This window comes from Acanthochromis polyacanthus, chromosome 2 (assembly GCF_021347895.1).
Source record: "Acanthochromis polyacanthus isolate Apoly-LR-REF ecotype Palm Island chromosome 2, KAUST_Apoly_ChrSc, whole genome shotgun sequence".
NCBI classification, from domain to species: Eukaryota; Metazoa; Chordata; class Actinopteri; family Pomacentridae; genus Acanthochromis; species Acanthochromis polyacanthus.
The window spans coordinates 10,083,250-10,098,071 of NC_067114.1; the positions used below are offsets into that span (position 1 = coordinate 10,083,250).

At 39.2% G+C, this 14,822-nt stretch overlaps 1 protein-coding gene across 1 annotated transcript in view; it reads left to right on the forward strand.

Moving 5' to 3' along the window:
* plekha7b (pleckstrin homology domain containing, family A member 7b) overlaps window positions 1-14,822 on the forward strand; it is a 74,741-nt gene that overhangs the window by 29,379 nt on the left and 30,540 nt on the right. Inside the window, 5 exon segments of the mRNA XM_022192257.2 lie at window positions 3,871-3,954; window positions 10,964-11,075; window positions 11,962-12,066; window positions 12,571-12,643; window positions 13,126-13,226. Coding sequence (XP_022047949.2) covers window positions 3,871-3,954; window positions 10,964-11,075; window positions 11,962-12,066; window positions 12,571-12,643; window positions 13,126-13,226 — 475 coding nt within the window.

A 14,822-nucleotide genomic window follows, 5' to 3' on the forward strand; every position in this document is an offset into this window, starting at 1 on the left:
ATGTTTTGGTCAGTACTTGAATAGCTGAATCCCAATCTAAACCAATCCAGTCCAGTGCCTGACTGCTTATTGTTTCTTGATGTAAACCTAGAAAATCTACACGGAAGAATTATTTAGTACTGTGGAGTGCAAATGACAAACAAGGAGATTATCTTACTGATAACTGAGAAAAAGCAAAACACCCTAACATCTTTTGTTCTTTTCATTGCAAAGCTGTCAATCTAAGGATATAAGTAGTATACCTGCGTGACAAACACTAGCCAAAATCCATCTAAACATTAAGACAGAGGATGTTTTCCTCATGACTACACTGATGACTGATGTACTGATATGTCCAGCCACTTTAACACGCAGCTACATCACTTTTTTTTCCATTTTTGTGAAAGAGACTTCATTCTGAGAAAGAGGGAAGTAGAAGTGGAGAGCAGGGAGAAGAAAATGCAAAGGGAGGAGGATCTGATAAGCAACTGAGGCACTCCCCTCATGGGTGGGAGATGAATCTTTACCATCCGCCCAGCAGGAGTGGTGTGAAACCGAGGCAGCACACTTAAGTAGGAGAAAGTGGAGATAAAGAGCTCCCCCTTCAGCCCACATCCGGCTGGCTCCACTTTACTCGGCTCTGTGTAGATACCAGCTGCTCTGAGGGACGGTCTCTGCGTCTTCCACCTGCCACAGTAATGCCGAGAGGATTTCCATGACCTGCAGCTACCACGGCGAGTCTAGCAGCTGATTCGTGATGATTCACAATCTCACAACAGGTGAGACTACCTTCACTATGTGTGAACAGGGCAAGGAAAGAGTTAACAGAGGCAGAGAAGAGATCTGGGCTTTTAGTAGGAACAGTTTGGGAAATATTCTGTTTTCCACTTGGATTCTTGTCTAAGTATTAGTCATGTAATAAGATGCAGGAGTTGAGGTTGTAGGTGGATTTTGTGATCCTTGTCTTGCAGTAGATGTAAGTTATGGAGCAGTTTGGAGCCTCGATATGTTTCAGTTGGTGTGAGAAAGAAAGAGAGAGCGAGAGAGAAAGGTGTTCACCCCACTGAGCTTTGCCCCTGATGCCCCTGCTGTGAAGACTTAACACTTGCGTTGGACAGGAATTACCCTGAACCTCTTGTTTTGCTGGAAAAAAATCAGTGTGGCATGTCAGGGCTGAGGCAGGGACTGGGACTGCAGTTGTTGCAGCACTGAGAGAGAGAGAGGGAGAATGCTCTTATGAACTGAGTTGCAGTGCTGCTGTTTCCAAACATTTCTTAGGAGAGGCTTTAGCTAAAATAAAAACCAGACTACCATTCAGGTTACTAGCTCTTCACAGTGAACTTTGCCAGCTGACTTTTCCTAATTTAAATCAAACTCAGTTCAGTTAGTGTAAAATAATAATTTGCTGCTGGAAGGATCTGTGCATTAGGACAAAGTTTGGTTCACAAAACAAACACTTTTAAATTAAAGCCACCCCTTTTTAGGCTAAACTGAGGCACTGAGAGATGTCTCCTTGAAGCTCTTTCCAAGCAGAGATGCCAGTCACCGTTCATCATCTTTATCTGGCTGGACAGAAACAGAAACTCTACTTGACCTGATGGTTCATGCTCCTGCATACTGTACCATGTTTGCCTTGATTTGTGACAAACAGAGAAGTTCTGTCAGGAAAAGTGTACTGTGACACAAAATATTTCAAGTGAGGGGGGAGATTTCTTTAAGTCTGCTACTAATAAACCATCATTCACAATATAATGTGTCCCGCACCGCTGTATGACCACATTTGGTAACTTGGGAAGGGAGCCGACTTGATCTGGAGCATCCTTTGACATGACTGCAATGTGATTTTTCTAAGTTTTGTTTTTCACTTCTCATGATGTATTTGTATGATAATAAGCCACAGTTTAAGTAGTCATGACACCATATTTGCGGCTTGAAATTCTAAGAACAAAGCTGTTTCTCCACAACATCATCTAGAAGGCACTGTGGTTGCTCTCGTACAGCAGGGGTGTATGTTCTCCTTTGGGACAGCGCTGTCACAAGCTCTAATGGAAACTAGTTTTCGGCAAACAAACAGACCTTCTGTGCTGCAGTGTTTGTACGTTAACTGGGGATGCTGCAAATTCCATGACAAATAGTTCAGAAATAATGCGGCTGAAACAAAAGCCTCAAAGAATGCAGATTCCTAATTAACAGGGGAAGCTGGTGCAGTGCTCGATGTGCCCGGTGCAGCTCAGGAAATTATGAATTGTTACCGGGAACGAGCCCGGCTAAGCCTGTCACTGTGTGTATGTTTGTGGGGATGCATGTGTACACCCCCATGAATGTATGTGTAGATTTTAAGTATTTTTTTTAGATCTTATGTTATGTTTTCTGTCTGTGCAGAATTGCATCATCTCCTCTGAACTTTGTTGAAATGTCAACTCATAAATCTTTCCTCCCTGCTCGGTTTGTTTCCCCTCCCTTTGCTTCATGGTGATGCAGTGAGGAACCACCTTCTGCTTGTAGCGCTCTGCAGCTTTATAGTACCTTGTAGCAGCTGTCCTTCAGAGGATTCACCCCTTACTGCTTGATATATAGTCATGTATTTACTCTTGGTACACTTTAAGTGAAGATAGTGTAAACATGTTTATCTCAGCCGTTTGTTTATCTGTGCCTGTGTGCATTTTTATGAAGAAGCGGCATGTGTGTTTAGCCTCGGTGCAGCAGTATTTACTTTGTGTTTTTATTACAGGCTGGTGCACAGTATTTTTCAGCTTCTGTGGAGGAATGGTGTGTAAGGTGGTGATAAGGGGAAAGAAAGGAGGGTCAGGGGAAATTAAATAATCACTAACAAAAGGAGGGTTGAAAGCATAATTTTGTACTTAAACATATTATTGCCCGCAGTCTTTTAGCCAACCTGAATGGGACCGAGACTTAATATACACTATGACAGAAAGCTTCAGTTTTTATCAGAGCAACGAGCTCACACGTCTTTTCTGCCAGATATTAGTAATATAAAATGCAATGCAGATTTCTTTTTACTGTGTTTCTTTTATAAAACTCCTTTAGAAGCTACAAAATAAGAGTGAACATATTGCACTAAAAATTCAAGAGCCAGCAGAATCCGAAAGGAAGTCACAGTTTGAGGGGATAATAAACAGCAGTATTAAGGACAAGTGGCAACTAACTTTTCCTGAGAGAACCTGAACAGAAAAGCAGTGAGTGATTGAAGCTTTGCCTGCTGTGGTTGTTAGATGACAGGCTTCAGCAATGAATAGATGCACCAGAGATTAAGGCGGAGAACTATCATCAAAGTACAGCATGTGTGAAACCAAAGGTTCATCCAGGGCTACAATATGTCAGTTTGGTTTGACAGTATAGATTTGAACAATATTTCAACTGAAAACTATTGACATGACTGAATGTTTTCTGGAATTTTATGATATTTTGCTGTAAAACTGAAATGAAATAGCGCAAACATTAGTCACATGTAACTAAACAATGGAGAACAACGAATACAAACGTGGTCATGTCGTAAAATTTCAATCCTCTCAGCACCAGCATCATATGACAGCAACATGCGTCTATGCTCTAGTTAAAGCAATGAATGGCCCCATCTAATTGAAATCAATAAAGCCTGTTGAGCTGGCTTAGGGATAGTGCTGAGTCCGACACTTTTTGTAAAAGAATATGAGCTGTGGCTCACTGAAGTGCTACCATAGGGTTTTTTGCTGTTAACTGAGGCGTCATTGTAAGCTGAGAAACTTCATGTGGTTTTGCATCCTCAACCAGCAGCCGGATTGAAGCACAGAAACACAGATGTGCAGGGAGTTCATCAGGCAAGAAAATGATTAATGACTTGATACTCATTTTGTTCTATCCCTCGGTGTTGTTTCTTTCTCCGTCCTGCAGCCACAACCTGAGAGCTACATCGTTTCGGCATCCTGTGACTGGACAGATTTCCCCAGACAACACAGAATACACACTACAAAACAGGTGAGCTTGTCTTTTCGGGTGTTGGTGCAAGATTGTGTCATGGGAATTCAGAAATGGACTGGGAAATAAGCCCTTCAATCTCTATTTTCACTCTCCTCGAATCATATCATGAGAGGAGTGGGAGGATGTCTATCCTGCACAAACAAGCAGAGTCAAACAGTCGACTTTTCAGTGAACTGTTCAACGGGAAAATGAGCCGCAGTCATTGTCAGAGCTCCAAAGGATGGGTACTGTCACTTTTGAAAGAAAACACAAAAAAACAACAGAATTTATTCACTGCTTTCATGGATTCTGATCTTGGAAGCTTTTTGCATACTTCTTTAAATTATTGTTCTAATAGAATCAATGGTATTGATGCAAATGAAGCTTACACATGCTTTTGACGATGCTTATGGAGTTATTAATCTGTCTTGTGAACATGCCTCTGACTTTATTTTATCAGGGAGCTTATTCAGGTCCATCAGAGATTTTTCCGTCAGTGTTTTATCAAGTTATGAAAACAGAAATCTGAGTGTGCATTCACTAATTTTTGGAGTATTTCATTGAAATGGCAAAACTGCATTGTTTTCATTTACTGCCATAGTGCACATATTGTCATGCCATGAAAGTTGGATTTATAGTCATTTTATGTCATTAGTAAATCTCATCCTGCAAAGCCATCAAGGCTGTATGGCAGGTTTAGAGCACAATATAAGGCAGCAGGTGTCTGATCGTATTTAAGCTGCTGGTGTAAGACGATCGTGCACAGCCAAGATTCCACTCGAGGCTGAAGCATGTTGAAGGACAAGCATGTGGCCTCTCGCATTCAAAGAATTTAAAATCTGTTCTGTTAAAGCAACACAAAAGCGATTGAAGTTCATCTCAATCCTTCACTGTCCTCCAGTTCTTTTGAAACTCGCCGTCATCCTTCGGTCACTCGTGTTGAGCCATGGATTTGTACCATCAAGGGGGTTTAAAATTATGGTTGCCTCGCTTCTGTGTTTTCAACAGTGATAGAATGACAGTCATAATCTAAAGCTCGTCATAGTAAGAATACTACAGCTTTCTGCCCCGCCCACAACAACACAGAAAAGATGTCACGTAAAGGGAAAGTCAAGTTTAAGCAACCCAGTCATAGCATCCATATTCAGCATGTTAAAATCTTGTCTTCTTATCAATAAAGTATATTTCATGCACATGGTACACTGTTTTAACTGTTGAGCTGAACCAATAGAAGCATTATGCTTACTGTTTACCACCTCAGGTACTTTGTTTCACTGAGATTGTATTTTGCTTCAATGTAGTCTGACTTATTTGTTTTTAATTATACATAGGAGCAAATAACCAACACCGAAACCTAAAAAAAACCAAAAACATTACAAGATGATATAATTTAGTTTAAAATTTTAGTGATATTGCACAGTTTCTCTGCATTTTTTACTCCTGTTACATTTTTACTCACTGCACCTTATTTCACCTGCAGTATAAAGTCTATGGGAACAGCATAAAGTTATAATGTCATAAATCCTCAAAAAAAAGACAAACAGAAATTAATTTTCTTTGATTATTATTCTACAAAACATTTTCAAAAAAAATAATGGAATCACCATGCCCACAACCCACTTAAACTACCAGTACGGGGATAAAATGACTCTACATACTGTAGATATTAAACTACATTTTAAATTTGTTTTCATACTTGCTTCCTCTGTGTAAACAGTCTGCAGCTCAGCTCAAAAGTCCCTGAATTTTTGTAATGTCACTGATGATCTCAGGTGACTCAATAGCTTCACAGCTCTACCAAGCAGCCCAGAATATTTAGTTTTATCCAGAATCTGGTTAGAGTAAATGTTTCATTTTTGCAGAATTTGACATGTTCAGTTCAGTTCAGTAAATTTATTTCAAACCTGCACACAGCTCTTTTGACAACAGACATAAAATTATATCTTGGTTTGAAAAGGGGATGGATGAAGCAAAAGCTTTTAAATTTCCAACCCCCCACTCACCATCACAAAAACATTACAATACAACAATACAAGGAAAAAAAAACAACTAACTACAGAGATAAACATACAAAGACAGACGGGCCCACCTTCGCTGACTCTAACCCCCACCCAACTCACCATCAACATCATCATCGCCATCATCATCATCATCCTCATCATCATCATGTAGAATAAAGTGACGCTGATGAAACAATGTGATTTGAGAGTGTTATCTAGTTGAATTTTCCAATTTTCCATGAGTAGTTCAAGGATGGATGGAAAGTGCAGAATCTACAGATTCTTTCTCTTTTTCCAGTTTCTGATAAAAAAAAAAAAAGTTATTCTGGGGATTTATTTTAAGACAAAATGCCTGGTAAACCTGGTGGCAGCTTTCGGGCTTCAGAAGATTAAAACACCAGTTATACACTGTTATACTTCACCTGCATTCAGTTTTTAAGTAAACCTACAAGCAGCATAATTTATGATGATGAATTATGTGTGTAGATTGCAGTAGTTTGGCCCATAAAGAGAAAAGTAGAAGTAAAGAAATATGAAACTTTGAGGTTACAGTCACACAGTAATTTAAATGATCTCATGGAATTCTTCTATTTATGCAAACCACACTGTGTTGTATCTATCATGGACAAAATTCAGTTTTATACTTAAAAAAGGTTGAGGAACTAAGAGACGGATTAAATTGTCAAAACTGTGACAGCAGGTACAAGCACCTCATCACAACATCTCTACCTCTACAGTTTTAACAAGCTGATTGCACTTCTTGAGACAAGTAAACGCATCCACATGTAAAGACGTGGAATTCTTTTTGAGGCTACTTCTGCTCTTTGTTTTTTTTCTGGACCTAATTATATTTACTTTGTCTGCATATTCTTGCACCTGTTTTTTCCACCTTCCTGGTTAAAATTCTGCTGTAGACTTTAGAGTAATGTGTGACAGCTGGAGTGCAGTTGGTTTTATGTTTGCGATGCAGGTTTGACCTCTCTGTGACTATATAGCACTGCAGTCCTGTTCCTTGGCATGGCGATGTTACGGGACTCATTCTGCTTATAACAATGTGAGACTAGAAAGTGGGTTGCTTTCCCAAATCACTGACTCACTTCAGAGTTAGAAGAAACTTGGTGTCTTCCCTGGGGATCTGTATTGAATTGAGGACAGAGCAGGGAAGAGAGCTTGAGGAGGCCCTCCCTCCACAGAGAGGTCGATCAGCCTGTGACTCAGTTATAGATTATTATGCTCTGATCGATTCATTAACTGCCCCCATGCACACCCACTGCCTAAAAGGACTTAAAATGTTAAATATGCCTTCATTTTCCATCATAGAAGGAGAAGCAAGGAGTGATAGAGCTGAGTGACTTTCCCGCTTCCACTCTACTCGATGTGAAATATCATCCACATGCCACAACAAATCTCCTGGGGAACTGTTCCAATGACAGTGGTGGTAAACAGTGTGAAAGCTTCACATAAAACAGCAGAGCCCCTCGATTCGACAGAAACATCCTGTAAAAATGCTGGCTGCAGTCCAAGCTGTGAGTGCAGATACTGTAAGTTTTGTTCCACTGTGGCCTCACTTTTTTTTCTCCTTTTGTTCCACCAGTACTTTTTGCTCGAGACTCTGACATGCCTTATCTAACTTTTCCCCAGGTCAAGTGCAGTGCGGCACACGAAGTAGGAAAAAACAACAGCGTTAGTACAACTTTTAACCCCTTTTGTGGACGCTGGAGGTTTGTGTCAGTGTTGTCAGGTCACATATTGTTTCCTAATGGAAGATCAGGTTCTGCCAAATATTGAACGTTATAGTGTTGGACCAGCTGCAGATGAGCTTTGAAAGTGCTGCAGTGGCTGCCCCACCTTATACCTTCTTAGGAAGTGATATGGGGTATTTTCTAGGCCTGAGAGAGTGAATATGAGTGGATTGTGGGGAACAGGTTGGACAATTAATGCAAGTCATGTTGCTACAGCTCAGTATAAAGCAGACAACATGTGATGCTGAGCACCGACTTCAATACGGATTGTAAATAGATGTGTAAATATGAGATTCAGTGTTGTTAAAATCAAATTTTGAATACAAAACAGAAATTGAAATGTGAAGTTGAAACATAATGTCCCAAAAATTTGACAAGGTCAAAAAATGCTCATGCTCAAAGAGATTTTTTTTTACGTAACAATGTACATTATATCTGCCACTCCTTGGGTAAAATCTAATATTTAGTGAAATCTGCTGGTTCCACCCATGATGGATCCTCATCATTTACTGGAAAGCCTTTGAAACATCCTTAACTAAGCCAGAACATGGCTTAAAGTAAGAAGAACAAAAGGAACGAAAAGTGATCAAAAATGAATCCAAAGATAATGCACTAAGTCAATAGTTGTAAGCAACAAAACATTGCAATACATGACATTATAGTGCAGATCTGCAATACAGAATACATTCTATGAGCAATATACTCTATATCAATAAAAAAGTTGACAGAAATATATTTAGAATACAATTTGATTTGCTGATATTAAAAATTTCCGTGAATAAGTTAACTCTGATACATGCTGTCATTTATCATATATCATTTCTATTGAAATGAAAATACAAGAACAATATGATTATATTTGTAAAAAAGAGATTCCAAGCTTTTATATGATATATAATATGTTGTGATTGCCATGATTGAAATGGCTACTATAGCTTTGTCAATTTTCGGTATAAAAGAACCAAAAAAATATGTGGAAAATATCGCATTTCTGGGTAAAGTAAAACATAAAAAAGTTATAGTGGGAATGAGTTATTTTACTGTTACCTCTCAAAGTCTCATTTAGGGCATCATAAAGGTTAAAAAAAATCGAGTGGCATTTTGTTGTGGGCGGAGGGGTGCATGTTAGGCCATCTGGACTTCTGGACTATAAGTGACTATTGATTGACCACTGCAGCTGGCACACCTTATGTTTATTGTCACTGACTGCTGCCTGTCTTCTTGCTTAAAATGAATTTTTTTCCCCAAATTCTTACCGCAGAAAATTGTGTTATATAACCAAATAGTTATTTTCAGAGATGGTCTGAGGGGCATAACGGTGACTTCTGTAATTTTGGTTTCATGTAACCTACCAGAGTAGCATCTTTAGAATATGATTCAACCAGAGATCTGCAGGATTTCTGGGTAAATAAAATGTTGTACCTGCATTTAATCTTAATTGGCCTAAGAAGCCTCTTAGACCTGGTCCTCTCCAGGTTTTTCATCATCTTTGCTGCATCTCCTTTTTTTTTTTTTAGCACAAATCACAATACAGAAAAAACGTTCTTCAAATGGTGGCACACACGGGCAGAAAAATGCCTAATTACACCCCTTTATTTAAAATGTTGGCAAAAAATGACATTCTAACATATATTCATTAAGTTTAAACTAATTTAAGCTGTCATTCCCCACTTAAAAATAGGAATTTCCAGTATCATTAAGGGGCCGACATTTCTTATGTTTACTGTCACATTCATATTTTATGCAAATTGCATCCACTACTCTTAAATTTGTTTATGCACATTGTACTTGAGATACAGAGACATCAAGCTCTGGGTTGTTGTCAGCGGTTATTAAACCTTCTGTAATTATTAGGCTGCCTTACTGTCTCATTGTTCTATACTTTTAAACTGCTCATATTAAACAAGTTCTGTGTTTAGAAGATATGATGCAAGTGTTTGAAAAGGCATGATGTAAGATCTTGTAAAGAGGCAATAATTATAACCAGTGTGTTATTACAATCTGCTGGTGGCTGCAAGTGGAGGCTGGTGGATGACAGCGTGTAGCGTTTCGTATTAGTTTGTCCTTTTTATTGTTTTATAGTTGCTGAACATCTACATATATGCATGAGGCATCACACAAATGAGCATAGATACAGTGCTGTTAGTAAGATGTGCTTTGACATTATTTCTCATTTTCTCTCCTCGGGTAGTTGTTCAGAAGGCATCAGTCACAGCTAAATACCCCACAGTAGGTAACAGAAGAAAAATGTTCATATGGTAATGACACAGCAGGGAGGTAAAACACTGAAGAGTTTGGGGCAGATCCTGCAGGAACGACCTTATGTTTAAGAAACACCATGGTAAATCAGAATGAGACTTTCTGATGATTGCACCAACAATGATTCTAACTTTGAAGCCCTTGTTCAGAAAGAAAAACACCCGCTGTTGTGAAATGATAATATCTTAACATAAATATGTGTTCATTCATAAATCATGAATTTACCCTCAAACTATAACTCCTTTCCAAAAGGTTGCATGAATATTATGCTACACAGTTCAACACACAGCAGGCCTCTTTTCGTATGCATTGCACAATTTTCCATCTGTCATGTCCATAACAATGCAGCAGCAACAAAGATGTTTTCTTTATTCCACCGTATTTCTTTGGTAAATTTCCCATCGAGGCCAAACACTCGTTGTTGTTCAGCAATAGATATGTGCTGGTTACGGTTGGCTGAGTCTCAAAATACATTGTTAAAATCTTTCTAATGGCCTCGTCTGCAACACTAACAGGTGTTATTTGACACCAGCTTGTCACTGAACCTGAAATGGCCTGTGATGTATTTCTTCCATGTTGACTCTTCTGATCCATACCAATGTGATGATGTTATGAGGAAATGTGAGGTGGCGTCCTTGTCGCCTGTCCAAAAACAGTGTGAGTGTGAGATCCATTAACATCAGTTTAACACCAGGCTTCTGCTCTTCTTTGGTTTGTTTTGGCTTGTTTTCTGTGTGTTTGTGTACAGAGATGTGTGCCCTGGGGTGAATGTCAGTCCAAGTCTTACTGGGGTGTTGTTGCTGTCACGGTTTGTGCATCCACTCCCAAGCCATTGGCTGTGACAAGTTCTCACGTTGGTGTCAGGAAATAGTCATATCCTTTATATCTGAAAGCTCAGCACCAGTGCGCTCTGTTTCACTGCATGTCTGGAGCTTGTCAGGAGGAATTGAGAAGAAACATCCCTCTTCGGTGCTTCGGTGTTTCTTGTCACTGATCTTCTGCACCGTGTATCCTTCTCACCTGTAGGTTAGAATCCCGTATGTCCAAGTCAGCGGCCAATCAGAGATCTCCCGGCATGGTCACAGAGTCCCCCAAGGCTGTGACCACAGCAGCAGTGGATGTCACCTCAGGGTCAAAGGTGAGCATCAGTGGTTTTCTTTAGAGAGAATTCAGCTGCTTTTTGTTTTTTGTTCAGGATGCTCTACTTGTGTCCTAATTTTTACTGCAGAAGCTTAAAAATCTTAAACTGTGATATCATCATTCATCTTAAGACAGAATAACAAGTTTTCTTCAGGTTGTCTTGTTGCACATTTAGCATAGCTAATCAAATGTTTCTTTTAGGGACTTGCTGTAATAGCTCTTTTGATGACTGTTATTGCTCATATTGATGAATTGGTTTTATTCTAGAGTCCATTATCTCATTCATCTCTATTTGTGTCCATAGACCTTTCAGTAATTTTTAAGTATGATAATTTTTTTTGTTATTTTCTCAGTGATCGCAGACATTTTTGCTGCAAACATCTTTAAAAATACTTTTTAAAAATATTTTTTGCTACCTGTAGTGTTTTTTTATTTTTGAATGTGCCATATTTTTTACTCTGCATAACTTATCAGTTATCCTTATTTGCTCCCTCCACATTTTTGTCCTCTTTCAGCCAGCTGGTCAGCCCCACAGCTAAACCTATTTCCGTAGAAATGTACCTGAGAAAAGCACTGACCTTGTCTAAAAATACGCGTAATTATAAGTGGATACAAAGGGCCACAGGAATAGCCAGTTGGTATTTCCTTTTCTCTTTAAGGATGTTGAAAGGAGGACGTTCCAGGAAAGAAAGCTGTTTTACTATTTGAAAGACTGTTAGTCTTTTCATGTACTAAAATGTTGCAGTTGTTTTCCTTGCACTGTGGAGGGCAGTGCCAATGCAAACACAATATTACTCTATTAATTACTGTACGTTATTTTATGTAAGCAAAATCAATGGGCTTGCCACTACACAATTAATTGTTCTTTTTTTTGGCTCCTGCAGGGCTCCAGAGGTTCGGGGAAAGTTCACAGTTTTGGCAAGAGGGATCAGGCTATTAAAAGAAACCTCAACATCCCAGTGGTAGTAAGAGGCTGGCTCTACAAACAGGTGAGCTCAGGTTCCTACACTCGTATTGTTAGTCCGAAAGACAGACCTGTTCCATCAAAAACACATGTTCAGATCCGTCTCACTGTGGGCTATCAGTCACATAACCACAGATAACTGTCATTCAAGGAGCGAAACTGTTGTTATGATTCAGATAAACATCACTGTTGTGTTTCTACTATTAGTGGTTCATTGTGCTTATTCTGTGGTTCCCTCTTTCATGTTTTTGATTTCAAGCTCAGATTGTCTTTACAAAACCCCTTTAATCACACAATCCCAGTTAAATGTAGAGGTTGCAGTTTTGGGCCCAATGCTGAGTGAAAATAAAGAAATTAAATGACTGTTCTAATGTTACGCACAGAGCCTCTCCCCTGAACCCCCCGCTTAATGCTAACAAGCACACTTCTCCCAAACTCCACTTTTTAATTAAAAATGTGAATTAAAGTGTGTTCCTGTGAGGAGGATTTCCAAATCCACTGTGTGTTGCGTTTCCTCCTTCACCTCCAGGACAGCTCTGGAATGCGGCTGTGGAAACGGAAGTGGTTTGTTTTGTCGGACTACTGCTTGTTTTACTACAAAGGTGAGTCTGTGAAAAGTTCACTCAGTCAGACTTTAATAGACCAAAAATCAAAATGGACTGAAATTAGACACACGAGCCCTTAGTGATCTCCTCTGCTGTCATTTTGATTAATGGCACGCTGTAATTTGTCGTACGACGTATCTTACTCTCCCCGGCTTTCTCTCCCTTCCAACTTCTCCTTCCTTATTAACTTGACTTTTTTTTTACTATGGGATGTAATCTCTGCTTGTGTTGCCATAACAGCTACCTCCTCTGCTCCATTAATCATGCTGAATAATAGATAAACCACATGCCACACCGTGCCACATGCTGCCACGTGGCCTCGTAGACACAAGAGTCAGCCGTGAATTATGCCTCGCTAATTTCCCCGCCGCTCATAAATCGGAAGTCACTCGTAAACATCGTAAAAGAACTTGGCAGGATTACATGTCGTTTTGAATGCCTGCAACAATATTCTGTGTTTGTGTGTGTTTACTTCACAGACAGCCGAGAGGAAACGGTGCTCGGGAGCATCCCTCTGCCCAGTTATGTCATCGCACCGGTTGAGCCTGATGACCACATTAACCGCAAATATGCTTTCAAGGTAACAGCGAAGTGACACTGAGTCAGATCTAGAAGAAGCTATCATGCACTGTACACGTGTAGCAGAATAAAGGTTGTTTATTGCTCCAAATTAATTGTAACTTTAATGGCTTATCGTACAACAGTAAGACAACGTGACACATTGAGGTTGTGATGGAGGTGGATTATTTCCTTAATTAGTAAAAAAAAAAAATGGTTTCATGGAAAGAAGCAGGGAGAAAAATATTGTTTCAAGAATTATTGAGTACTGCTGACTAAATTAATTTGAAACCACACCTATCCTTAATTCCAATTTATTGTTCTGTTTCTTTACAAGATATATTTTGCATCTCAGCTGTTGAAGCTGAAGTCCAGTTGTGCTGGAACTTTGCTTCAATGTTGCTTAAAATATGCTTTCAAGGTAACACTGAAGTGAGGGTGAGACAGATCTAAACATTAGATCTTCATGGAAAGGCACTTATTTTTCAGCATAAAGTAGGGAGAAAAATGTTGTTTCAGGAATTACACAGTGCTGTTACCTGAAAAATTTTAAACTGTAACTTGGCTTAATTCCAATTTATGTTCATGTTTTTGCACAAGGCAAATTGTGGATGTATCTCATCTGCTGAATTCTATGACATCTGTCTTAAGTCCAGTTGTGCAAAATATGTTGGAACTTTTTTCAGCGTTACCTTGAAATATGGTTTCAAGGTTAGACTGAAGTGACTTTGAGCCAGATCTATTAGAAGCTGTCATTTACCATACATGTGTATTTTGCAAAACTCATCTTGAGGATTATTTATTGTAACTTTAATGGCTTTTTATATTATTATTATTTCCTTAAATTATAAAAAAAAAAAAGGTTTCATGGATAGACAGTTCATTTTCAACATGAAATAGGAAGAATAATATTGTTCAAGAATTACTTAGCATGGCATAATTTGAATTTATGTTCATGATTTTTCACAAGAATTTTTTTTCATGCATGTCAGCTTTAAATTCTGTGACAACATCTGTCTGAAATCCAGTTGTGCAAAATCTGGTGAAACTTCTGACCTCCTCCTGCCTGACCTTTTTTTAAACACAAATCCCATAACGGGTGTGACAGTCGATGGCTACAGTGTCGCTATTTATATACTCTGGTCACGCTGCCTAAAGCAGATGATCAGATCAGATTAGCATAGCAGACTCACATTATGCACGGTTTGATTTCATTCACCTACGTATTATGTGGGGAAGCAGAGCAAAACCTGTAACTGTGGCTGCAGCAGTGCAGTCTTCCATAGGATGTGTTCTTTGTTTGTCACTGACATTTGAATGGCACAATACTTACAGCATCCACCCTGCATTTGGTAACTATATGATTTTTACTGTTTGTGCCAGAGCTTTTCCTTGCATGCAGTTAAGTCTATTTTTTTCTCCCACTTTTTTGTATTCTGCCAGAGGACAGCAAAGGGATTTATGTCCCTCGTGTGTTCACATTATCCAACTCCTCCTTTGTGGAAACACAGAGCCTGTTGTAAAGAACAATAGTGCCTGAACGTTTGATGCACCACTGCAGCTTCAGGGCATTCTGTTGCAATCCTTTCAGCTCCTTTGTACTTGGGATTTTGTTCTT